The sequence below is a fragment of the Pneumocystis murina genome (genome assembly GCF_000349005.2).
Source record: "Pneumocystis murina B123 chromosome Unknown supercont1.5, whole genome shotgun sequence".
Taxonomy (NCBI): Eukaryota; Fungi; Ascomycota; class Pneumocystomycetes; order Pneumocystales; family Pneumocystaceae; genus Pneumocystis; species Pneumocystis murina.
Genome location: NW_017802363.1, coordinates 238,469 through 261,832, shown reverse-complemented (window position 1 = coordinate 261,832; position 23,364 = coordinate 238,469). Strand labels below are relative to the sequence as shown.

Here is a 23,364-nt window from a genome sequence, read left to right as displayed (position 1 = left end):
AACATGTAACGTCTTTAAAAAATGGCTAAATCTCAACTCAAACAATTAAAAACAGCTTTAAGAGATGCGGGAATTTCTACTAGTAATAGACGTAGAAAAAGGAAGAAACCTATAAAACAAGAAGATAGAGCATCCATATTAGAAAATATCCGATCTCAAGTAAACATATATATATAAATGAAAAAAAGATATTGATAATTTTAGTTTAATCATTATGAAAAAAAGGTTAACAAGGTCAAATATGAAGTTGGCGGCCGAAAACTTAAAGGAATTGAAGGGTATCCAGGGCTAAGTCGTCAAGCAGGTGAAGAAAAAGTAAAAAATTAAGAATATATATATATTTCTTTAATATAATATATGTAGAGGAAAAACACAATTCTTAAAGATATGTTAAGAAGAAATAAAGAAGGATGCTTTGTAGATAATCGTTTTGGAGAACATGATACACATCTTTCTTTAGAAGAAAAAATGTTACAGAGATACGCTGTAGAAAAACAGGTTTTATATTTCTTTTTAGGACTAAAATTAAAGATTAATCTATAAAGAAACTCTATGAAAAAAATAGTATTTATAATCTTGATGAAGATATTGAAAATTTTGGTAAATCTCATACAGAAATTGAGGATTTTGAAAATGTTACAGAAAATGATTCGGGTAACTTATGAATCATTTATTTTTTCTTATATTTATTTAAAATTTTAAAGGAAATATTGATTTTGAAACGGTTAATGATAAACATTTTGGAGGATTTGATAATTCAGAACAATTAAATAATAACATGAAAAAAAGTAAATCAGAAATTATGAAAGAAATAATAGAAAAATCAAAACTTAGAAAATATGAAAGACAAAAGGAAAAAGAGAATGATGAAATAAAAAGAGAGATGCTAGATGCAGAGTTTAATGATTTACATTCATTACTTGCTAAAAATGACGGATTTATATCTTCAAAAGCAGATGAAAAACAAACGAATAAAGACATCCAGTATGATCTTTCTGTAAAGGAGTTAGCTTTTGAGAAGCGTGCATGTCCATCGAGTAGAACAAAAACAGAAGAAGAAATTGCACAAGAAAAGGCAGAAGAATTACAAAGATTAGAAGAAGAACGATTAAAAAGAATGAAATATGAATATTTTTTAGAAAATGATATAAAAAAAACTAAATCTGTTTTTTCTAAAGGAGACGATTTGGAAGACGATTATATAACTGATAATGATAATGAATCCGGTAATAATACTGATAATGATACTGAATTTCATTCATTTAAAAAATATAAATATGAAAAAATTAATAAAGTTGTCTATTCTATGAATAATACCAAAAATGATTTAAATTTGAATAAAAACGAAGCAACAGATGATTTTACTACATCTAATAATCTAGGGTCTGAATCTAAAAATATTACTTTTGAATCATCAAATGAATCACGAGATTTAGGCCTAGGAAAAAAAAAAGAAACTGCTTATGTTTATCCATGTCCAGGTTCAATTTCAGAATTCCTTTCTATTTTAAAGCATATCGAACAAGAGGATATTCCAAAAGTTGTTGATCGAATTAAAGTATTGCATCATCCTTCACTTCACCCATTAAACAAAGAAAAACTTCAGGTGACTGGACAAATTGTTCTTTATATCTATTAAATCCTTTAAATAGACATTTATTCTAGTATTACTTGACCTTATTCTTTATTTGTCAGAGAAAAAAAGTGTTTCACTTGTTACTTTAGATATACTTTCTGAACATTTACGAGATCTTTCATATAAATTCCCAGAAGCTTCTTATGATGCTTTCCATAAAAAGTTGACGAATGCAAGGGAAAGATTTAATCAATTAATATTTTCTGAAAAAAGTAAATATTTTTTGTCTTTTTTTTTTTAATATATAACATATATAGCTAAATCTCTTCCTTTAATTCAAGATTTAGTATTTTTAAGAATAATTGGAGTAATTTTCCCAACTTCAGATCTTTCTCATGTAATAGTTACACCAACATTGCTCATAATGGGGCAACTTCTTTCTCAATTAAAAATTATATCATTAGGAGATATAGTCTTAAAACTTTATATCATAACACTATTTGCAGAGGTCTTTTTTCTCTTATAATTATTATTTTTAATGTTATTAGTATATTAATTTATCAAAAAGAATAGTTCCAGAAGTAATAAATGCATTATTTAATATATTAAAAATATTATTTGAGAAAAACAAAAGAAAATCAGACAATAAGAAAACATCTATTGATTCTGGAAATATTCTTTTTGGTTTATTTTGTAAACCAAGGGCTTTAAAAATTTTGGATATATATTCTAATAATGATAATGATAAAGAATTAGAAGTTTCTCTTTTTAAGACAACTGCTCAATTAATTGATCATTATGCGATTTTATGGAGCGAAAAATCTGCTTTTATAGAGATTTTTTCTCCTTGTTTAAATTTATTAAAAGAATTTTATAATAAAATATCTTTATCTTCTGAACTTTTGGTAAATTAAATTCTTTGCTTAGGGTTATTAATTTTTTAGGATGAAATAAATTCTATAAATCAACGTATTACAAAATTGCTTCAGTTTTCCTTTGAAACACGTAAGCCATTAATGTTACAAGCACATAAACCTATCCCAATTCCAAGTTTTATTCCAAAATTCGAAAAGGAATATTCTCTTGATAAAAAATCATATGATCCAGATCATGACAAGGCCAAATCAACAAAACTAAGATCTCAATATCGTGATGCAAAAAGAAGTGCTATTAGAATGCTTAGGCTTGATAGTCAATTTATAGCTCGAGAGACAGAAAAGATGCAAAGAGAAAAAGATGCAAAGTATGCAACAAAAATAAAGAGAATACATGGACAATTAACACAAAAAGATTAATTTTAAAACTTTATAATAAACAATTTAATTATCTTTTATATTTTTCATTTCTTCTTCTTCAGCTAATAGTCGTTCTGCTGCAAGTCCAGCCATACATCCACTTCCCGCAGATGTCACTGCTTGCCTCCATATTTTATCTTGAACATCCCCTGCTGCAAAAAAGCCTTTTACATTTGTTTCAGGACCTCCATTTTTTGTAATAATATATCCATCTTTATCGCATTCTACTTGACCTCTAACTAATGTTGTTGCTGGTTCATGGCCAATTGCATAGAAAAGACCATTCACTTGTAACTCTGAAACCTCCTGCGTTTTAAGATTCTTAATTTTTAGAGAGTTCATCAAGTTATTATCCCCCAATGACTCCAAAGCTACTGTATTCCATAAAATTTCAATCTTAGAATGATTTAATAATCGTTTAGCCATAATTGGTGATGCTCTTAATTTGTCTCTTCGAACTAATAGATAAATCTTGGCTGCATATCTCGTTAAAAATAATGATTCTTCTGCTGCCGAATCCCCCCCTCCTACAACTGCAAGAGGCTTTTCTCGAAAAATAGGAGCTGCACCTTAATACGTAATTATCTAATAAAAATCTATAATATTTCTCTATTCTTTACCATCACAAATTGCACATGCAGAAATACCACGCTGCCAATATATCTGTTCACCAGGAATATGCAATCTTCGAGCATATGCTCCTGTTGCTAATATAATCACATCTGCTGTGTGACATACATTTTCATCAGATTCACACCAATATTTGAATGGACGCTCAGACAAGTCAAGCCTCGAAACCGTATCTGTTATAATTTGCGCTCCATATTTTTCTGATTGCTTTCTAAAAGCTTCCATTAATGAAGGCCCTAAAATACCATCAGGAAATCCTGGATAGTTTTCTACATCTGTCCTATATTTAAGATATTAATATAGATCTATTAGATCCTTTTATTCTTTCATTCATACGTTGTTGTTAATTGTCCACCAGGTGCAATACCATTTGCTAACATTCCTTCATAAAGAACTGGTTTTAATTCAGCCCTTCCAAGATAAATAGCTGCTGTATGACTAATATCTTATAAATAAAACTCATATTTAATTAATATTTAATTAAAATATACCCAGAAGGCCCTGATCCAATGATTACTACCTTTTTTTTATCAGAAAAAAACGTCTATCAAATTTACTAATAAATAATACCTTAGAGTGCATTTTTCTCTGGAAATAATTCAAGAAAATATTATAAACTGACAGATTAAATCCTTTTCTAAACAATTTTGATTTCTTTATATTTTTAATATTAAGATACATCAAGAATATCTCGAAATGAGAAGTTATATAAATATAATATATATATTCCAAAAAAACAGGTATATAAATACAATTAAAATTATCTATTTAACTACGAAGAATACGTCGTTCATACATATTAGGATCCTCAGTATCACTTAGATCAGATGAAGTAACTTGTTGATTTCTTTTTAACATAGTTGCCTTCTCAGTTTCTTGAGACATATTTGGATCAGACTCATAATTAAGCGTCTCGGTTACAGGATGCCCATTTGTATAAGAATCCCGTTTTTTAAAGAATCTTATAAATAGAAAAAGAAATCCAAAGATTAAAAGAATAATAGAAGCAATCAAAATAGAAATAAGCAATAGATTTCTTTTAAAGAATGAAGTATGAGAAGCACTCTGAGTAGAGGATGACCGTCCTGAGGCGCTTGTAGGTGAAGCTTTTTGAGTGGTTGTTTTAGTTTTAGTTGATGAAGATATGAAAGATGAAGATGTAGATGTTGGTTTAGATGATGATTTAGATGGTGCTGGTTTAGGCGCTGGTTTAGGTGGTGTTGGTTTAGGTGCCGGTTTAGGTGGTGTTGGTTTAGGTGCCGGTTTAGGTGGTGCTGGTTGAGGTGCTGGTTGAGGTACTGGTTGAGGTGTTGGTTGAGGTGATGGTTCAGATGTTGGTTCAGATGTTGGTTCAGATGTTGGCTCAGATGTTGGCTGAGGTGGTGGTCGAGGTGTTGGTTCAGATGTTGACTCAGATGTTGGTTGAGGTGCTGGCTCAGATGTTGGTTGAGGTGTTGGTTTAGGTGGTGCTGGTCTAGATGGCATTGGTTGAGGTGGTACTGGTTGAGGTGGTACTGGTTGAGGTGGTGCTGGTTGAGGTGGTGCTGGTTGAGGTGCTGGTTGAGGTGCTGGTTGAGGTGCTGGTTGAGGTGGTGCTGGTTGAGGTGGTGCTGGTTGAGGTGTTGGTTCAGATGTTGGCTCAGATGTTGGCTCAGATGTTGGCTCAGATGTTGGCTGAGGTGTTGGTTGAGGTGTTGGTTTAGATGTTGGCTCAGATGTTGGCTCAGATGTTGGCTCAGATGTTGGCTGAGGTGTTGGTTGAGGTGTTGGTTGAGGTGTTGGTTCAGATGTTGACTCAGATGTTGGTTGAGGTGATACAGATGGTGATATGGTTGCTGAAGGAGTTGGTAAATATACAGTAGGCTCTCCTGGTATAGGACTTGGAGATCTAGTAATAAAAGGATATACAATAGACTGTGTTTTTGTTAGATCAGCAGACTCTCCAAAAAAATGAAGTTGCCAATTATAAAATTCGCCATCTAAATTTGGAATTTTTTGATCTTCAATATCAATAGTCCATTCACCTACAATGGGTTCTCCCCTAAAAATCATTAGTTATTATTTTGCAAAATGAAATAAAATACCAATGTTTTACAGTTGAAAAAGTCCAATGAACATAACCATAATTTTTATCATGAAGACGCCTATGTGTTAACATTGAAGTAACTCCACTAGGACTGGTAATATTAATCTCCAGACTACCCCTTTTTGCGTGTTGAAAATATAATGTAACACTAACACGTTCCAATTTTCCAAAGTTATAATAGTCAGGATACGCTTTAATAAGATTAAATTTGTCTGTGATATGTCCATTGTTTTCAGAAAATTTCTTATTAACAATTATCATTGGTACTGAAAACCTTGCCTGAGGATTTAAATGTTTAAAATTTCTTGCTGCTTCGACCATTCTATATGCATCTAGTTTCCCATAACCAAAATAATAATGATAATAACGTCCAGAAGGCAATTTTTCCCAGCCCGGATAATCCAGACTAAATGGAACAGCTGATTCAACAATCAAACCTTGAATATCATGCCATGTAAGATTAGGACTAATTTCTAAGTTAAATAACTTTAGTGGAATTCTTACCGTACTGAAAGAACAAGAGCTATAACGCCTGCTGCAATAGGTGTGGAAGCAGAAGATCCAGAATGTACAGTGCTGCATCCTTTCTCACCAACATCCGTAGTATACTAACAAGATAAATTTATTATAAAAAAAAAGGAAAAATTACAATGCGTGCATTGGTTACAATAGAACCCGAATATGTAGAAGCAAGAACGGAAGAACATTGCTCTGAAAAATAATGTCTTATTCCTCTCACATCTATAGAACCGATAGTAATAGTATATGGACTAACTACATATCCATCGTAATTGCAATTATCATAATAGCCTCCATTTCCACTTCCAAAAACATATATAGAACCAAGACCTTTCCTTCCAAGATTTATCCCATTAATAATTGAATTATATGCACTATAAGGAACTCCTTCAATTGTTTTTCCATCATCACGAGGTCCCCAGCTACAAGAATAAATATCATTAATATCGTATCTATAACTAAGAGCCTTTCCCTCAAGCCAAGATGAAAGAACAGAAGCTAAAAATCGTATTCCTTAACAATATTAGATTAGTGTCAATCAAAAAGAAAAGATACCTGAAACTTTAGCATCATATGCAACACCAACCCCGCAAAATGTATTCTTAGCAGCCACTATCTCTCCTGCACATCTAGTACCATGAGTATCATCACTGCGTTTAGGTGATGGATCACTAGTTTGAGTATTAAAATCATATGAACCTTCAGCGCACTTAAAATTAATTAAAATAAAGATTTTATAGTAATTTTTTATACATAATTTTGAATTAAATCCTCGTTTTTGTAATATAGTCCATCATCCGTAACCCCAACTGTTACACCTTTTCCTGTTATTCCTAAAACCATTATAAAGGCAAATAATAATATAAATGCCAAACCCTCTAGCCATAAACCTGTAACATTTATATCTACTCCAGGATTTTTTTTATTAAACTAATTAAAATTAAGCTTCAAAAGAAAAAAAATAAGAGAAATTACCAAATACCATTGTTTACCAAAATATTTATCACTTATATTTAACTTTTTCTTAATTTCTTCAAATTTCTCCTCTAATAATTTTATCTGCTGATCTTTTTCTCCGCTATTGACATTCCCAGTATCGCCGGAATTTTGGCTAGTATCAAGATACATCGGATCTCTTATCACATTCCTCTTTTCTCTCCTTAATAACTTTTGCTTCTCATAATAAAAAAGCTTATCACTATTAAACCCATCTATTATATTTCCTTCAAGACCAAAATAGTCTTTTATCTTCTCCTCGATTTTATCATCTGAAACACCCTTATCAATAGAAAAAAGATAGTGTCCATCCAGATGTTCTAATGCCTCTTCATACTCAAATCCTAATTCTTGTGAAAAAGCATCAAGATCTACATCTTTTGAAAAATGAAAATGATAATAATCTTTATTTTCAAAGTCTTTTGGTTTTTCTTCAGATTTCACCCTTATTAAAAAGATCCAACATAAGAAAAATGCTAGAAATATCTTATAAACCATGGTTTAAAATTAAAGAAAAAAAAGTTATTTTTTGATTTTTATGAAAATTTGATAGATTTTTAAGATGGGAATCACGATAAAATTTCAAAGTCCGGATATCGCTAAAACATTAATAAACTATATATTATAGTGAATAAAATGGAATATCCACTTATTATAGGTATTTATTGCTAAAAAGAGGATATTGTTAAGTATTTAAACATATTTATTTAGGGGGGTCGGGGTTTGTTGGGGAATCTCTTGTTTCACAACTTGTCAAAGAAAAAACGTGCAAAAAAATTACAGTTTTTGACATAAATATTAAGGATAAAGGGTTCACATCAGTTAATTACTATAAAGGAGATATATGTGATATTGAAAGATTAAGAGAAGTGATTCGTCAGAATCATTCGGATGTAATTTTTCATATGGCGAGTCCGATTCATGGACTAGGAAAAAAGATTTATGAAAAGGTGAATGTTGAGGGTACGAAGCAGGTTATCCGTGCAGCGCTATATGAGAATGTGAAAGTTATTATATACACTAGTAGTGCAGGGGTTGTTTTTAATGGAAAAGATTTGATTAATGTTGATGAAACAATGCCTATTCCTAAGGGTACTATGGATGCGTATAATGAAACGAAAGTAAGGGATTTTTTTGGGAGGGATTATTTTAAATAAAATAGGCAGAAGCAGAACGGTTGATTCTTGAAGCAAACGGAAAAAATGGATTAATGACAGTAGCAATAAGACCGTCGGGAATTTTTGGGTAAAATTTTAAAAAAGGGTTAAAAAAAGCTTATATTGTAGCCCAGGAGATGCACAACTTATACCAGGGATGATTTCTGTTTTAAAAAATCGTCAAACAAGATTTAGAATTGGAAATAATATGAATCTGTTTGATTTTACGTATGTGGATAATGTTGTTCATGCACATCTTCTTGCGTCTCAAAAGTTGTTTTCCCCGGAAGCAACAAATATTTCTGGACAAGCTTTTTTTATTACTAATGGAGAACCTATTTATTTTTGGGATTTTCCATCAACGGTATGGGCTTATTTGGGACACGTCCCATCAAATATTATTCACTTTCCAAGATATCTTGGAATTATTATAGCATTTATTTTTGAATTTTTTTCATTTATTACTCGAAAAGAACCAGACTTTACAAGATTTCGAGTAAAGCTTAGTTGTGCAAATCGCTATTATAACATAAATAAGGCAAGAAGACTTTTAGATTATTCACCAATTGTGAACTTGGATGAGGGAATAAAACGTTCATTAAAGGTAATAAAGTTTTAAGATGTTTAAAACATAATACACTAATATTTTGAAGTGGATTGAAAGTAAAAAAAATGGATTAGGTTTAGAATTATGAAATAATTATTTAATAATTTCAATTTTAGATTTGTAAGATACAACATTTCTATGTAAAAAATAGCTTTTTATATTTAAAATAATTAATTTACAATAACTTTTTAATCATGAATTTCTTCATTTGAAATCTAGTTAAATTAGATTATTTCTAGATAAATTGAAATATACGATTTTATTGATATCCGAGGTATAATAGTCTGTTCTTTTTGAAATATATGGTATTAAATATTTTAAATTAACACGACCCAATATTCCTTGATTAAGTAATGATCCTAAAATATCCGATCTAATTTAAGTTAATTGTTATTTGTAATGATTATTAAGCTAATACCTCACAATAAAAATATTGCCAAGTTCATGAAGTAATTTGAATTTCTCATTTAATTTAGGAATTCCCCAGGCTCCAATGCATTTTTCGTATTCAGTTAAATCTCTATTAAATATTGTAAAAAAAATAAAGTAAAAATATATATCAAAAATACTTTGTTAATATTAATCCTCCTGAAGGACTTACAAAAAATTTCTTAAAATGTTCTAATAAAAGCTTAAGAAATGACATTCCAAAAATAACAAGAAAATTTTCAAGATTCAATCCAATAAGATTATCGTAAGCAATGTTATAAACTTTAGAAATAAACTGTACAACTAATTTGCATGGCTAATTCTTGTATTAATTTTCACTGTAAAAATGTTCATATTAATTAAACCTCAGTACTTAAATTTTCCATTCTCTGATCATCATCTCTAGGTTTAAAATCGTTTTTCTTTTGTTTACTGAGCAAAACATTTATCCAATTTAAAATTACTAATGTCAAAATCAAATGATAAATAATATGCAGTAATTTTTAAAAAACTCACCATCAACAGATTTCTGAATTATCAAATCTATTTTATTTTCAATTTTTAAAATGTTACTATTAGTAGAAATAATTACGTCTCTTTTTAATGTAAGAGAAAAAGAAACGATAGGGAGAATAATAATATTAAAATATGTTGAAAGTAAATTGACAATTATAGTCATTTCTTTTAATTCTTCAAAATATTTTATTTCTGGCTCACTTTTTCCATCATAAGACTCAATAGTATCAAGAATTCTATAAAAGTTAACTTTTATTATTTTAACAAGTTAGATACGTTTCTAGACTTATATCTAAATAAACGGAAAAAACATATTCAAAAAGTACTCTAAGTACTGAAAACGAATCTTTTGTACTAAAAAATTGAATAAATAGATATATTTAAAATATAAACTTACAGCTCGCTTTGCGGAAATAATTCAACAACTCTACCGATAGCCTCTGCATTCCACTTCAAAAACTTATTAATGCAATTTAAAGTACATTTTCCATCATTCTCAGTGGCTTCAAATTCATCTAACTTAGAAAATTCGCCTCTTTCTTTACGATCCCTATAAATATTTGATTTCCCTAGTCCAGTTATTTTAAAGAATAGTAATTTTGATTATTTCATACTATAGTTTCCATCATTATCTCGTACAAAAGTTAATGTTGACTGAGTTGATATAGTAGCTGCTTGAAAACGACTTACAACTCTATCAAGCATTGTTGAATTTTTTAAGGACTTTCTTTGAGCCTAAATCAAATAAACATAAAACTCGATATAAAAAAAATATAACTTACATGATACAGATTAAAATTACAAAGGAATGAGCTGTATAATTCATTCAAAGATTTCCTTTCTTTTTCGATATATCGAGATCCTTCTAAATAAGGAATAAACAAGTCATTTAAACATTGTTCTAATGCATAACTAGCTAAGCCAGAAAATTCATTAGATAAATCAGATGATAAGGACGTTTGTTCAAAAGACTTTAGATCCTCAACAAGATCTGTCAAAGAACTGTGTGTAGCTTGTAATACACGAAGATAAGCCAAAGTAGAATTTAATTCGGCGTATTTAATAATTTCTTCTAGTCGTAATTGTATCTAAATTGCAAATTAAAATAGAAAGCAACATCATAATAGATAAACCGATTGCGCAAATATCCTTTGTAAAAAAACCTGAAACACAACAGAAGGATTAGGAAAAACACTTCGGATAATGTTATATTCTGTTTTAATGGTTTTTCGAACTAAATCAACAAGTGACTGAAAATTCGATTTAACTAGAAAATCACTTTCTGAAATATTTATATCAGGATCAGACAATTCCTTCCATCTAAATAGATAAATCATCTTTTTTTAAAAAGTAGATATAAGTTACATTTCATCATTTTTATTAATTCCTTGTTCTTGAAGATTTTTCGGTACAATAAAAAAATCATGTTGATTAACAAAATTTCTAATCACAGAACCACCTCCATTAAAATCAAACAAAATTTTTGCATATTCCTATTCATTTGTAAAAATAATATCATTAAAATTTAATTAGATACCGCCATATCATTCAAACTTCCTTCTTTATATGCTTTATCAAAACATTCCAAAAGATCTTTTTCAAGTATTTCTGAAAATTTCTCTAATAATTCAATTGTTTTAGAAGATCCAAAAAGATTAATATCTTTTCTTAGAAAAAGAAGATTTTTTGTCAAAGATGCACAAAGTGCCTGCGATTCCATAGAACCTTTTAAACGAAGCTTTTCCAAAGAATTAAAATCGCCTTTTTCAGTTTCAATATAAGATTGAATCAATAATTTGATTTCTTGTGCTTTAGAATTTTGTTTATTAATATTTTCAAATTGTTTTCCTTTTCAAATATAGGTATCATAAACATAATTCTAAAATATAAAAATACCTAATTTAATTGCATGTTCTCCTGATGTATTTATTTCATTTTCCAAAATATTGAATTCTTTCACTATATTCTATTATAAAATCATTAATAAATATAAATATCATATCATTTTCTTCACATCAAATTTTTCTTTCACTTTTCTGACTTTTGAACAATGATCAATATCAGCTTTCTTAGCTTCTATTTCATTTTCCTTTATATTTGACAATACTTCTGAATTCATTACAACTAAACGATCAAGAGCCGCTTCAAAAACACGAATATATGGCTTAGGATTAAAACCTAGATTCATCCCATAAAAAACGCCTTTTTAACACTTTTTTCATACTATCTGAAGATTCTTGATCTTCTAAATTACATGATTCACTTAATCTTTCAATGAATGCAGTTAACGAAAAATTATTTGCCTTAAACAATTCAGCAGTTAATAGTTTTAATATACCATGATCAATATTATAAGGATCTCTGTCATACATTTTAAAAAGCCTTAATTAATTTTCTAATAATTTTTAAGAATTTTTAAAATGGTTTTTAAACGATATTAAGATAAATTTTAATATTCTTTAATTTAGACAGAAAAAGAGATAAACCTCAGTTATTAAAAAGATATTTTTGCTTAAATTTCTTAAAACTTTTTATATTAGAAAAGTTAATATCTTTTTAATTATAAAAGACATAAAGTCTAATAAAAAATATCATCTTTTTATTATATGTGGAATCCTCCAAGGTCACCAATAGCAATTCTTCTTTATAAAGCTGTCCTTATTTTCCTTCAAACAACGTTTGCTATATGGTTTCGTTTATATAGAGTGTGTTCTACAGTGAGTGAATATATATCAGCAATTACAAAACATCATCATCGTACACCACAAATCATTAAGAGAGATGTTGGAAGATTAAAGAAGATTCCTCATCATCTAGCAATTATTTTAGAATATAAAAAAGATGGCGGACTGGAGCTGCTTATTCATCAAATTGCAGAATTATCATGTTGGTGTTTATCTTCTGGGATTAGGATTTTGACCATATATGAAAAAGAGGGTAAATTTTATTTGAAAGAGGGAGATTTAAATTTATTTTTAGGACGTATAAAAGAATATCAATCAACTACATATCGTATAATATCTCAAAAAATGCAAAGTTATTTTGGAAGATCAATGCATAATATAAAAATTCGTTCACCTTATATTTCTTTTTTTTCTAATGATAATTTTAATGATAATGAAACAAATTATCTTGTAGATCTTGAAATAAATTTTATTTCTCAAGAGGATGGGAGAGAATCTTTGGTTGATTTAACAAAAACATTATGTGAACTTTCTCAATCCGATAAATTTTCGATAAAAGATATTAGTGTTGAATTAGTAGATTCTGGAATGAATGGTATGATTCTAATTAAAAGCCAAATATATCTCTTAATTTTTTTAAGCTTTCCTTTTAACAGAACCACAGTTATTAATGGCATTTACATCAACATGTACGCTTCAAGGATTTCCACCATGGCAAATTAGATTTACCGAAATTTTGTTAATACCTTTTTAGTTTTCTATTTATTCTTTCTAATTATATATTAGTTTCGTTCAGAGCGAAGATTCTGTAGACTATCATGTATTTATAAAAGGATTACAACTTTATGCAAATGCTGAAATGCGATGGGGAAAATGATATTTTGTTTCTTAATCTAAAAGAAAAAAAGCATGTATATTTATTTAATAACAATCATAAAACACATAAATTATACAAAATTTATTTATTATCGTTAAAATTCATATTTTTTTATTTTGTAAAACTTCAAGTTTTTCACACAAGCATAATAATCTTTCCTTTACTTTTTCAATTTCTAATTCTAAATATTTTTCATCTTAATTTGTAAAATAATTTAAATATAAAAAAAAATATAAATTATTTTTTACCTTCTTTTATACATCGAATTGTTTCTTCAACTTTTTGTCTCATAAAAAGGTTATCTACATTGACCCATACTTTATCCCTTTCTTTTAATCTTTCCAGTGCCTTTAATCCCTCTTTATTATCTCTTTTTCGTTGTTCATAAATTTCAATCTTTTCAAAATCAATGAATTAATTTCTACTTTTTTATACAGAAAAAATACATACAAGCTTCTTATCTTGATAAATCTCTTCTTCCAAAGATACTTTAGTTTCAAGATCTTTAATATTAATATATCTATCTTTTATCTCCAGCTCAGCGTTTGATTAAAAAAAAAAATTTCAAAAAAAAAAGCCTATTTTATTTAATAAAACATCATAAAAATACAGAAACACGTGTGTTTTTCTATTTTATATATTTAATATATATATATTCTGTATAAGGCGTTCATTAGTTTTTAATGTCTACATAAATTTTTTGATATTGAGGGATAAGAAATGTTAAAAATTAAAGTAAAACTTGGGGGAGGGTCAGAAAAGAAGCCTATACAGCCAAAATTGAGGGCAAAATCACCTGGTCAAAGTCAGTTAAATTCAGGAACAAAGATTCGTTTAAGAGCATATCGAGAATCAGGGCTTGGATATGACTCAGAAGCATCAGATAGAGAGGATGATCCATATATTGAGCAGCAATTTATTCTAAGAATGTGTAATGGAGAAGATTTAGAATATTTAAGAAAAGCAGTTGAAGAGAAAACAATTGGTAATGGGGCAGATTTTTATATAAAATTTAAAGGTAGTTTTATATATACGAAAAATATAAAATATTGAACGATAACGAGACAATAGAAGGGCAATTGTTGTTGTAAATAATCATATGTATTCAGCAAAGATGGCAGATTTGCCATGCATTATTGAATCAAGCAAGACATTTGATAGAAAAACGATTTATAAAGTAGCAGATATTTGTCAGGTGTGTTTTAGATATTAGTAATGCTAAAAGTCTGAATTGTTAGATACTTTTGGTTGAAAATAGAATTGATGATGAAGAAACTGTAACAACAATGCCAATAAAACATTCCGAATATATTTATCCTCATGGTTTAACACCACCATTAAAATGGGTAAGGAAAAGACGATTTAGAAAACGGCTTTCGCATAAGGTATTTCTATTACTAATATTTTTTTTAAAAGAATTTTTAATGAAATATATTAATTTTATATTATAGACTATTGAAATGATCGAAGCAGAGGTAACTAGACTTCTTTCTCTGGATGCAATGGCAGAATTGTCAAGTTATGAAGTTATTCCAGCATCACTTTTAAGTAGAGAAAATTCTTTTGTTTTAGAAAATGAATCGTTGTTTGATACATCTAAAAATTTATATAAAAAAGAAGAATATTATGAAAATGTCAATACAATGGATATAGAAAGCGAACATTATGATGATGCAGATGAAGATTATCTTGCGGATCAGTTAGAGCAAGCAATGATGGAACTGGATAATAGAGAAGCAAGTCAAACACCTGCTTTTATAAAAGAAACAGAAACTCCTCAAGATGGTTCAGGAAGCGATGATAATGAAGATTCGAGTGAAGAGATAGGTAAATTATAATTATTCTGGGATATCTTTTCCTTAATAATTATTAGATGAGGAAACACGATGGGCTGAAGATCATCAAAGATTATTAGATGACGAAATAGCTGAACTTAATGCTACAATTGCTGCAAACTTGGAAAAACTAAAAACAACAACAAATCCAATACTTCAAAAACGTTTTGAGGATATTATTAGAAAACTTAAATCTGAATTAGATCTTAAACAATCTCAAAATGATAAAAAAATATAGATAGATTTTTTTTTTAGTATTGAGGAACTTGTATTTAAGAACTTAACACTAAACGACATATGTACAGGTCTATTATTATAATTAAAATACTTCTTTTATGATATATGACTATTTTCAATATTATGATATTATGATAAATTTAAACAAATTTTATATTACATCAAGTGTGTCCTTTCCAACAAAGCAGAAATATTTGTTCTCGCTTCTTTCTTTATCGGAAATTCGATTTCCTTTTCTTCTATATGGTCAAGATTCTCATTCAAATCATCTGAATTTTCCAGTTCAGACGATTCTCCTATATTATCTGACTCAGAAGGCTCTTCCATATCATCTAGGTCATCCAGCACGCCTTTTCCTCGTTTTTCAAAAATATTTCTAATTTTTTCTACTGATTCATCTTCTTCTGAAAATACATTGCCATTTAATTCTAATAACTCCAAGTTTGGTAGTGTTCTTTCTATTGCATTTGCTAATATTTCTACACCTTCTTCGTCTATTCCATTGTATTGTAATCGCAATATTTTTAATCGTATAAAATTACTATCAAATAAAGCTTGAGCTAATAATTTCCCCCCTGCTCTTGATAAAAGACAATCACTAACTCCAAGCTCCACAAGGTGTGGCCACTTCGGAAGCATTCTTGCTAAAGTTTTTGCACCTAAAACTGTAAATGTATTATCTTGCAAATCAAGAGTTTGTAATAGTGAACATGCTGATAGCCCTGTTTCAAGCAAAATACGAATCCCTTCCGGTCGGATCCCATTTTGTGACATTCTTACGTGTGTTAAATTCTTCTGCGCTCGGAAACATGCCGACCAAGCCTTCATACTCGCATTTTCTAAACGGTTTCTACCACATACTAGAGTTTCTAAATATATGGATGGTTCCACACTTTGAATTTTTGCCAGTTCCTCTAATGCTCGAGCAACGCATGCTCCTGCAGATGGTCCTAGTCCATTATTTGTCAGATAAAGATGTTTAAGTGGCCGATGCCGTGATAAAAATGCAATTAATGGTTTAGATGCCGTAGGTCCAAATGCATTGTCACTTAAATAAACAGTATTACATTTTCCAGATGAAACAAGCCCTGACAATAAATATTCTAATGCAAAAGGGATTTCTTTAGCTGATCGACCCGTAAAAATATCCGAAAAGTCCACTACCTATATAAAATTTTTTCAGCATCTATAGATAGCCCTTATAACCCTTAATCTTATACCTCCAAATCTTTCTTCGTCCGAATTACCTCTCCTAAAATTCGACATGCTTCAACGCTCATAGTATTCCCATTTAAATAAATTTCACGAATATTTTCCTCTAAAACCAATTGTTCAATAGCTGAAAGAGTCTCTTCTTTACTTTCAAGCTTTAGTCCCCGTCCTGAGAGAGAAAATATATGATTATTGGCAGCCATTCCTTATAAAAAAGGGCCTTAAATTATAAAAAAATTTAAGACTCGAAAAAATCGGTATAAGTCCAGAAATCTATAGACCTAAACTTAGAGTTGAAACCCTTAGTTAAAAACCCTATAAAAGCCCAGAAATTTAATATCTAATAATAATGGCAGAAATTAAGAAAAAGTCAGATATTTCTGAAGAAAAGCCTAAGCCATGGTAAGAAAAAACCAAAATAATATAGTATTAAAGAAGAAATACTGAATCTTTATTTTTTTTTTGGAATTTCTAGCATTACTAAAAGCAATATAGTTGTGTTTGTTTAGAAACAAGAAAAGCAAGAGATGATTGTATGGTTTCAAAAGAAGGAGATCCGTTAATAATATGCCAAGAATTAATAGAAGCACATCGCCAGTATGTTCTGATATGGATCGGCTGAATGAAAAGTTTTATTTGTTATATTTGAGCTTTTCATTTTAATGATCCATTGTTGATTATTTTTGTAAAATAGACTAATCGTATTCCTTTTTAGATGTATGGCAAAATACGGATATTATATTTAAAGATACTTGCCAATGATTCCATTGGTTTTGTTTTGCATTTTGGTGATACAATTTTTTAATTCGATTTTTTATAAGAGTTTTTTGATGTTTATATTCATTTTCTGATTTTTTCTTCAAAGTTGTCTATAAATAAAATTGAGTAATATTATTTCAGAAAACTTTTTAAAAAATAAGTAAATGTTATGTTATATAAGTTCTCTTTAATGTATTTTTTCTTTCTGCTTTCAATTAGTCTTTTGTTAAAATTGGTGCAAATTCAAAGATCAGTATACCAGCTTTTGAAAAAAGTAAATATAATAATATAAATAAAATGCTATTTTTGTTTTGTTTTTATACTCATACAAATTCCAGACTTTAACCATAACTTCCAAAAAGACCATAACCAAAATATTCCAAAACATATGAAACTCAATTTCATGTTCAACAAGATCCACAAATCTGGAAGATGCAAAGGAGGAGTTATGAATGCATCTAAAATATGTATTATAATAAGGAATGCATATGACGTCTATAAGATAATAAAAAAATGGAAATATATTTTTTTTTCAAGAAAAACCTTATGAATAAATTTTTCGAATTTATTTAATGGAAAAAACATGAATCCCCCAAGCCATAACCAATAAATTTGTAAAACAGCATACTGTAATTCTAATCCATCTTTTTTTAATAAAGGCCACATACTTAAAAATGTTAAAAAATAAAAAAAAATAGAAATCAAACCTAAATGTTGCTATAATATTAATCCAACCTATCCAAGCTTTCATGTTTTTATTTGGAATAAGAAGCAGAATTGTTGCTGGCATTAATGGAAGTAATATTGACTTTTCATGTACTTGATATGAAAATAGAAAAAAACCAAATGCAGAACATGTAAGACCCCAAGGTAAAAGACATACTCTTGGCTTCAAAAAAATGATTAAACAAGGAGGTAATATAGAAATTAAAGTTGCGATCGAACTACATTAATTAATCATGAATATTTAAAAAAGTAAGCTTTCCTTAGTTTTATTAGATAATCAATAAGATATCTCTGCTTAAACTTTATAAAGATGTTCAAGACACACCATACATTTGCAACTTTATCTTCCCACAATCCTCTTTCAAAAGGGAATATTCTATATATACATTGAAGAACACCATTATAACCACTATAAATATAAAAAGGAAAAAAAATAATAGCAAATGTAGAAACCGTTGTAATACTTATATAAATGAATCGACGAATATTAAATTGTGGTTTAGTGCAAAGACCAAGAAGGTAGAAAAATATCAAAGGTGAATAATATAAAGACATCTGTTTAAAACAAATTGAACAAACAAAAAAAATAGAACCAAGAATATATCTATCATTGATAAAGTAACATAGTGACAAGAGTACTAGCCCAAGCATAACATTATTATATTGAAAATGACCATGATCAATAAGAATAAGTGCTGGTTGCAAAAGTATTAGTGCAATTGAGGAATACTATTTAATTATTAGCAAGAATAGAAAAACTGTTAAGTAACTATACAGTATTTAAAGCATTTCCTTTTTCTAATCGCTTCCAATATCGAGAAAAACGTATTACAGCTGGGAAATATATAATAAAATCCGAAACAATTACCGTCATTCTCATATAAAATTTTAGATCTTGTATTTGTAAACCACGTGATGTATCTAAAGCAAACCATGAAGGTTCTATAAGATTCCCACTATTTTTGTAAATTTAACGTTATATATTTAAACAATCAAACATTTTTCCATATATGTATGATAAATAAGCACTTAAAGGTGGATAATCCAGTCCCCACCATTGTAAATCATAAAAATACCATTCTTTTATTGGTAAATGTAACGTTATCTCCATCCAATGTCTCTGTGCTTCAAAATCTCCATATTTCCCCCCCGAATTTCCCCCTAAAATACTGTTCAATTGAAGTTCTATAGATTAAAAATCTATTATTTGCCTGAAAATGTTCCGAGTGCTACAAGTGCTCGTACAATAATTGCAAAAAGTAAAATAACTGGAAGAATTAAAAAGCGAAAAGAACTCCATTTAACCACATAAATCATCCAACAAATTGGTTCCCATACATCATTTGATTCTTTCTTAATGTTAGTTTGTGTGTCATATTTTTTCAAAGTTTTTTTATGATCCATATATTTCGGCTTTACATCAATTTTATAAAAATACTAAAAATATCTTATAAAATTTATTAAGATTTCCGAGAACCCTATTAATAAAAAGAATGAATTGATTCTATTTCTTCAAAAAAAACCAATATATTTTTTTAATATTTCTAAAATATAATGTTAATATTTACGCCCTAATTTTCTTTAATCATTAATTTAAAAAATAATCATATATTTAATAACTTAATAACTCTTAAGATGTCTATAAAGATAATATATTTATTTATCTGTAAAATACTTTATTATTTTCAGTCGATTAAAATATTTAAATAAGAAAAAATTAGCAATAAAAACATGTAGTATATTCAACCCTAATACAAAAGATATAAAAAATAATCTTAATTATCTTTTTTTTTTGTAAATCTTATCATACTTGTTTTTCTTAATATTTTTCCAAGAAAAAAGTAATAAAAAAAATTAAATATTTTTAACATTTTCTAAAAAAATATTGAAAATATAATGTATTCTTATGCTATAAAGTTATTTTATCCCTATCTTTTCCAGCTTAAATATTTATGAAAGTAAATCAAATCTTATCATCTCTAAATAGAATTAAGTATAAAATCAAAAAAAATCTTAAATAAAAAATTAACCATTACTATTTTTACTCCTTTATTTTATAAAGCTCTCTCTTTTAATCTTTAGATGGCAATACATCACTTAAATCATCCTGCTTAACGGCATAAATAGAATAAAAATCTAAACTCATAAATAAAAATATACATAAAAATAATACCAAAACTTACATACGGATCCAATAAAGACAAATAATAAGGCACCTGTTATTCCATTTCGAAAAGTATATTGTTTACGAATATGTCGTAAAACCTCAGAATTTTGATAAGAAGTAGAATAAAAATATTTCATATTCTTGGGAAAGGAATATATAAATCTGTTTCTCATATTTCTTCAAAAAAAAAAGGACCTTTAATTATAAAAGATTCATTTATAATTCTTAATCTTGGTTCGTTAAAAGCTTTATGGAGCGATCGAATTATTGGAAAAAAATTTTATAGAGAAAATAAGGTGTTTTTATAGTATTTTTTACATAAAAAGTATTTAAATCCGTTGTTTATTAAGGATTTGAAGAAATCTTTAAGATCAGAAAGGATCTTGATGAACGAAGAGACGACTATTCAACTTTCTCAGTTAAATACGATATGGGAATTGGTAGAACAGGATGCATCATTTTTTATGCAAATAGTTCCAGGGATTTTGCCTATTGCTGCAAGATCAGAGCTTGTAATACGTCAATGGATTGCTAAATTTTTTGCTTTACTTTTTACAACACCAAATTTATCTATTGATAATAAAGAAAAACTTGGATTACAATGTCTTGATACGTTAGTTAATTATGTACAATTTGATGATGTTGTATTGTTAAAGAATATTATTCAAAGTTGTTCAGCATTTTATCCTATTATATTTCGGTATATGTAAGTTTTTATTATGGAGATAACTTTTTCTGGAAAACTTATAAATATATATAGATGCATGCAACATAATATTTCTATTTGGAATCAAATGATACTTATTAAGAACAGAATATTACAGTTATGGGATTCAAAACATAAAGGAATTCGTATTTCATGTATTAAATTTGTTCAAAAAATAATACAAACCCAAACATTTGGTACAAAAGATCCAAGGGTAAGTTGTATAGAATAATCTTTTTAATTTAATTATGATAGCTTATTGATAAATCGGATATTTCTTTGAATTTGATTCCTCCTAAACATCCTTTTTTACATAGTATTGACCTTGAAGCTGAGGCCAAAGGTTTTTTAGATAGACTTATTGAAAATATATATGAAAAACCATTGTAGTGAACAGTAAAAATTTTATCTGAAATATTGATTAGTTTAGGGATCCCTTTATAATTAGCGCTACTTTAAATTGTTTGACCGTCTTGGCTAAGCATAGATTAGATACTAATACAAAAATCATAAATGGAATTTTAGGTTTTAATCCCATAGATGATACCATTAAAGCATCTGATGATATTAAAATGCAAATTCAAATACGATCTTTAATTAAAAATATTACGATTGTTTTAACTAATCTTCTAAGGTTTTCTTTTTTAAAAAAAGCTTTTTATAATTATATATTAATCAAGTCTTAGAAATAATTCTACAGGATCTTTGGCTTCAAAAGTTAGCCAGTACCTTTCTACACAAGAGAAATTTGATATGCAAGATGATGTTTCTCGTAAAAGATTTTTTTCTGATATCACTCATTTTTCTGCGAAAAGAATAAAAACAGAGAATTTAAATACACAAAAAAACATAGAAGTCCATCATGATTTATCTATTATTTCATTATTTACACTTAATCAAATGAAAAAAGACAATCCTTTACTTTCTATTGATGTTACTCAACTTCCTCACGAACTTGTTGCAAGAATTACAATTGAAAATCTTCTTTATATTAAACATGATCATTTTGAACGCTGCATTAATGTAGGATATAAATATTTAATTTCGAATGCTAATTGATTACTAGATATTGCGATCAAAACTATTAGAACATTCTCATCAGATTACATCTAAAATTGAAGATAATAAATCAGTTAAAGAAGCTTTAGCAAATATTACTGATGTCGAAGATGATGATTTTGAATCATCTGAGGCATCTATATATCAATCGAATAAGAATATCGCAAAAATACGTGATCTACAAGTTAAACAAGAAAAAAATTATCAGGAAAAAGGCATGAAAACAATTTCCTTTGAACTTCCCGATCCACAACCGCTTACACCATCTCTGATAACAAAGCATTTTCATAATGTTATGGATAGATTATTTTTAAACGCCTTTAAAAATACAACTTCCGATGATCAGAAACCTACTCGAATTCTTGACCTTGAAAATTTAAAAACCAATAAATGGAATAAACAAAGCTGGATTAGGCTCATTTCCCGTCTTTGTACAAGAGGTCTTGTCACTTCAAATGATATTCACAAAAATAATTATAAAGATCAAATTTCTTTTTCTCATTTTGTAAGAAATAAACTTTTAGAATATGTCCTATCGTATTTTAAAGAACGTATCCAATTTGCTGTAACATGGTTAAGCGAAGAATGGTATAATGATCATTTAATGCTGCGTAAAAGCAAAGAAGAACGCTTAACTTGGGAAGGCCCTCAATATGAAAAATGGACACTTATGGTTCTTGATGGAGTTTTGCCCTTTGTTGATGGCTCTAATAAAGCTTTTTTACGGTTTCTTTCTGATCTTCCTGAATTATCTGAGACATGTATTCATCGATTACGAATCCTCTGTTTAGATCCTGATCGAAGTAAACTTGGTTTTGCTGCATTACAGTATAACCAGTTTTTTTATATTTTAATTTATTAATCTTTTACTAGATATCTTATCATGCTTAGGCCTCCTGTTAGATCCATTTGTCTTGATTTTATTCAAAAATTAAGTTCCGAAAATCGTAAGTTTACTTTTTATTCATTTTTTCTCTAATATTTTTAGCAGATTCTGATTTCGTAATCCCAATAGAACGAATTTTAAGCAAATATCGTACATATCTTATTCCTTCACAAACACTTCAGATACCTATTAATTCTAACTCTTCGATCAATCATTCTTCAGACTCTTTTAATATTTCTCCCTCGGAAATAACTTTTCCTCAACAATCTCAATAAAATATAATAAAACCTTTTATAATTCATGTTTTTTTACACTTTTTTCCTTAAAAATATACATATTTTTTTAATATTTTTTAAGTATATGTTAACCGGGAGTTCTATTCGAGACATCAACGCAATAGAACTT

At 28.3% G+C, this 23,364-nt stretch overlaps 13 protein-coding genes across 13 annotated transcripts; 6 read left to right on the top strand and 7 right to left on the bottom strand.

The window, feature by feature from the left end:
* Window positions 1-21: 21 nt before the first annotated feature.
* Window positions 22-2,871, top strand: PNEG_00131 (hypothetical protein; the record flags this gene model as incomplete). Its single annotated transcript, XM_007873800.1, has 9 exons — window positions 22-159; window positions 205-315; window positions 364-498; window positions 546-654; window positions 705-1,606; window positions 1,653-1,848; window positions 1,894-2,084; window positions 2,125-2,481; window positions 2,521-2,871. 9 exons carry the CDS (start codon window positions 22-24, stop codon window positions 2,869-2,871), a joined length of 2,490 nt encoding a protein of 829 aa, XP_007871991.1.
* A 24-nt stretch (window positions 2,872-2,895) lies between these two features.
* On the bottom strand, window positions 2,896-4,157 carry PNEG_00130 (thioredoxin reductase; the record flags this gene model as incomplete). Its single annotated transcript, XM_007873799.1, has 5 exons — window positions 4,072-4,157; window positions 3,993-4,021; window positions 3,838-3,939; window positions 3,492-3,781; window positions 2,896-3,440 (listed from the first exon to the last, which is right to left on the bottom strand). Exons 1-5 carry the CDS (start codon window positions 4,081-4,083, stop codon window positions 2,896-2,898), a joined length of 978 nt encoding a protein of 325 aa, XP_007871990.1. The 5' UTR covers window positions 4,084-4,157.
* Window positions 4,158-4,256: 99 nt separating this feature from the next.
* PNEG_00129 (hypothetical protein) lies at window positions 4,257-7,608 on the bottom strand. Its single transcript, XM_007873798.1, has 8 exons — window positions 7,082-7,608; window positions 6,982-7,036; window positions 6,860-6,939; window positions 6,662-6,815; window positions 6,237-6,619; window positions 6,092-6,195; window positions 5,586-6,053; window positions 4,257-5,542 (listed from the first exon to the last, which is right to left on the bottom strand). The coding sequence occupies exons 1-8, from the start codon at window positions 7,598-7,600 to the stop codon at window positions 4,270-4,272; spliced, it is 3,036 nt and encodes a 1,011-aa protein (XP_007871989.1). The 5' UTR covers window positions 7,601-7,608; the 3' UTR covers window positions 4,257-4,269.
* Window positions 7,609-7,738: 130 nt separating this feature from the next.
* Window positions 7,739-8,954, top strand: PNEG_00128 (hypothetical protein; the record flags this gene model as incomplete). Its single annotated transcript, XM_007873796.2, has 5 exons — window positions 7,739-7,760; window positions 7,814-8,223; window positions 8,265-8,347; window positions 8,389-8,863; window positions 8,913-8,954. 5 exons carry the CDS (start codon window positions 7,739-7,741, stop codon window positions 8,952-8,954), a joined length of 1,032 nt encoding a protein of 343 aa, XP_007871987.1.
* A 61-nt stretch (window positions 8,955-9,015) lies between these two features.
* On the bottom strand, window positions 9,016-11,999 carry PNEG_00127 (hypothetical protein; the record flags this gene model as incomplete). Its single annotated transcript, XM_007873795.1, has 15 exons — window positions 9,016-9,081; window positions 9,122-9,239; window positions 9,285-9,386; window positions 9,436-9,611; window positions 9,661-9,758; window positions 9,812-10,047; window positions 10,088-10,165; window positions 10,209-10,380; window positions 10,426-10,546; window positions 10,594-10,899; window positions 10,945-11,131; window positions 11,177-11,304; window positions 11,349-11,659; window positions 11,708-11,777; window positions 11,826-11,999. 15 exons carry the CDS (start codon window positions 11,997-11,999, stop codon window positions 9,055-9,057), a joined length of 2,304 nt encoding a protein of 767 aa, XP_007871986.1. The 3' UTR covers window positions 9,016-9,054.
* A 288-nt stretch (window positions 12,000-12,287) lies between these two features.
* PNEG_00126 (hypothetical protein) lies at window positions 12,288-13,435 on the top strand. Its single transcript, XM_007873794.1, has 3 exons — window positions 12,288-13,090; window positions 13,137-13,233; window positions 13,282-13,435. The coding sequence occupies exons 1-3, from the start codon at window positions 12,418-12,420 to the stop codon at window positions 13,370-13,372; spliced, it is 861 nt and encodes a 286-aa protein (XP_007871985.1). The 5' UTR covers window positions 12,288-12,417; the 3' UTR covers window positions 13,373-13,435.
* A 38-nt stretch (window positions 13,436-13,473) lies between these two features.
* On the bottom strand, window positions 13,474-13,974 carry PNEG_04276 (hypothetical protein; the record flags this gene model as incomplete). Its single annotated transcript, XM_019757797.1, has 4 exons — window positions 13,474-13,568; window positions 13,621-13,768; window positions 13,823-13,892; window positions 13,970-13,974. 4 exons carry the CDS (start codon window positions 13,972-13,974, stop codon window positions 13,474-13,476), a joined length of 318 nt encoding a protein of 105 aa, XP_019613392.1.
* A 118-nt stretch (window positions 13,975-14,092) lies between these two features.
* Window positions 14,093-15,445, top strand: PNEG_00125 (hypothetical protein; the record flags this gene model as incomplete). Its single annotated transcript, XM_007873793.1, has 5 exons — window positions 14,093-14,390; window positions 14,437-14,567; window positions 14,611-14,757; window positions 14,824-15,199; window positions 15,246-15,445. 5 exons carry the CDS (start codon window positions 14,093-14,095, stop codon window positions 15,443-15,445), a joined length of 1,152 nt encoding a protein of 383 aa, XP_007871984.1.
* Window positions 15,446-15,519: 74 nt separating this feature from the next.
* On the bottom strand, window positions 15,520-16,861 carry PNEG_00124 (hypothetical protein; the record flags this gene model as incomplete). The annotated part of the gene is made up of 2 exons (XM_007873792.1): window positions 15,520-16,608; window positions 16,665-16,861. Coding segments are annotated over 2 exons (1,205 nt in total), but the record flags the coding sequence as incomplete, so codon positions are not given.
* Window positions 16,862-17,005: 144 nt separating this feature from the next.
* Window positions 17,006-17,278, top strand: PNEG_00123 (hypothetical protein; the record flags this gene model as incomplete). Its single annotated transcript, XM_007873791.1, has 2 exons — window positions 17,006-17,058; window positions 17,152-17,278. 2 exons carry the CDS (start codon window positions 17,006-17,008, stop codon window positions 17,276-17,278), a joined length of 180 nt encoding a protein of 59 aa, XP_007871982.1.
* Window positions 17,279-17,429: 151 nt separating this feature from the next.
* Window positions 17,430-19,545, bottom strand: PNEG_00122 (hypothetical protein; the record flags this gene model as incomplete). Its single annotated transcript, XM_007873790.1, has 7 exons — window positions 17,430-17,910; window positions 17,959-18,082; window positions 18,123-18,359; window positions 18,443-18,870; window positions 18,917-19,097; window positions 19,140-19,302; window positions 19,437-19,545. 7 exons carry the CDS (start codon window positions 19,543-19,545, stop codon window positions 17,716-17,718), a joined length of 1,437 nt encoding a protein of 478 aa, XP_007871981.1. The 3' UTR covers window positions 17,430-17,715.
* Window positions 19,546-20,212: 667 nt separating this feature from the next.
* PNEG_00121 (hypothetical protein) lies at window positions 20,213-20,445 on the bottom strand (the record flags this gene model as incomplete). Its single annotated transcript, XM_007873789.1, has 2 exons — window positions 20,213-20,277; window positions 20,325-20,445. The coding sequence occupies 2 exons, from the start codon at window positions 20,443-20,445 to the stop codon at window positions 20,213-20,215; spliced, it is 186 nt and encodes a 61-aa protein (XP_007871980.1).
* A 249-nt stretch (window positions 20,446-20,694) lies between these two features.
* On the top strand, window positions 20,695-23,234 carry PNEG_00120 (hypothetical protein; the record flags this gene model as incomplete). Its single annotated transcript, XM_007873787.1, has 8 exons — window positions 20,695-21,014; window positions 21,069-21,228; window positions 21,270-21,400; window positions 21,445-21,648; window positions 21,701-22,037; window positions 22,081-22,901; window positions 22,947-23,020; window positions 23,062-23,234. 8 exons carry the CDS (start codon window positions 20,695-20,697, stop codon window positions 23,232-23,234), a joined length of 2,220 nt encoding a protein of 739 aa, XP_007871978.1.
* Between the last annotated feature and the right edge of the window lie 130 nt (window positions 23,235-23,364).

What these genes read in the sequence shown, in the direction of transcription:
- PNEG_00129 (XM_007873798.1), bottom strand. Translation starts at nt 7,600, where the DNA reads ATGGTTTATAAGATATTTCTAGCATTTTTCTTATGTTGGATCTTTTTA. An exon ending in TTGGTAAACAATGGTATTTG is followed by an intron (nt 7,037 to 7,081) that starts GTAATTTCTCTT and finishes AATTTTAATTAG; the next exon opens with TTTAATAAAAAAAATCCTGG. An exon ending in ATATGATGCTAAAGTTTCAG is followed by an intron (nt 6,620 to 6,661) that starts GTATCTTTTCTT and finishes AATATTGTTAAG; the next exon opens with GAATACGATTTTTAGCTTCT.
- PNEG_00126 (XM_007873794.1), top strand. Translation starts at nt 12,418, where the DNA reads ATGTGGAATCCTCCAAGGTCACCAATAGCAATTCTTCTTTATAAAGCT. An exon ending in AGTAGATTCTGGAATGAATG is followed by an intron (nt 13,091 to 13,136) that starts GTATGATTCTAA and finishes AATTTTTTTAAG; the next exon opens with CTTTCCTTTTAACAGAACCA. An exon ending in ATTAGATTTACCGAAATTTT is followed by an intron (nt 13,234 to 13,281) that starts GTTAATACCTTT and finishes ATTATATATTAG; the next exon opens with TTTCGTTCAGAGCGAAGATT.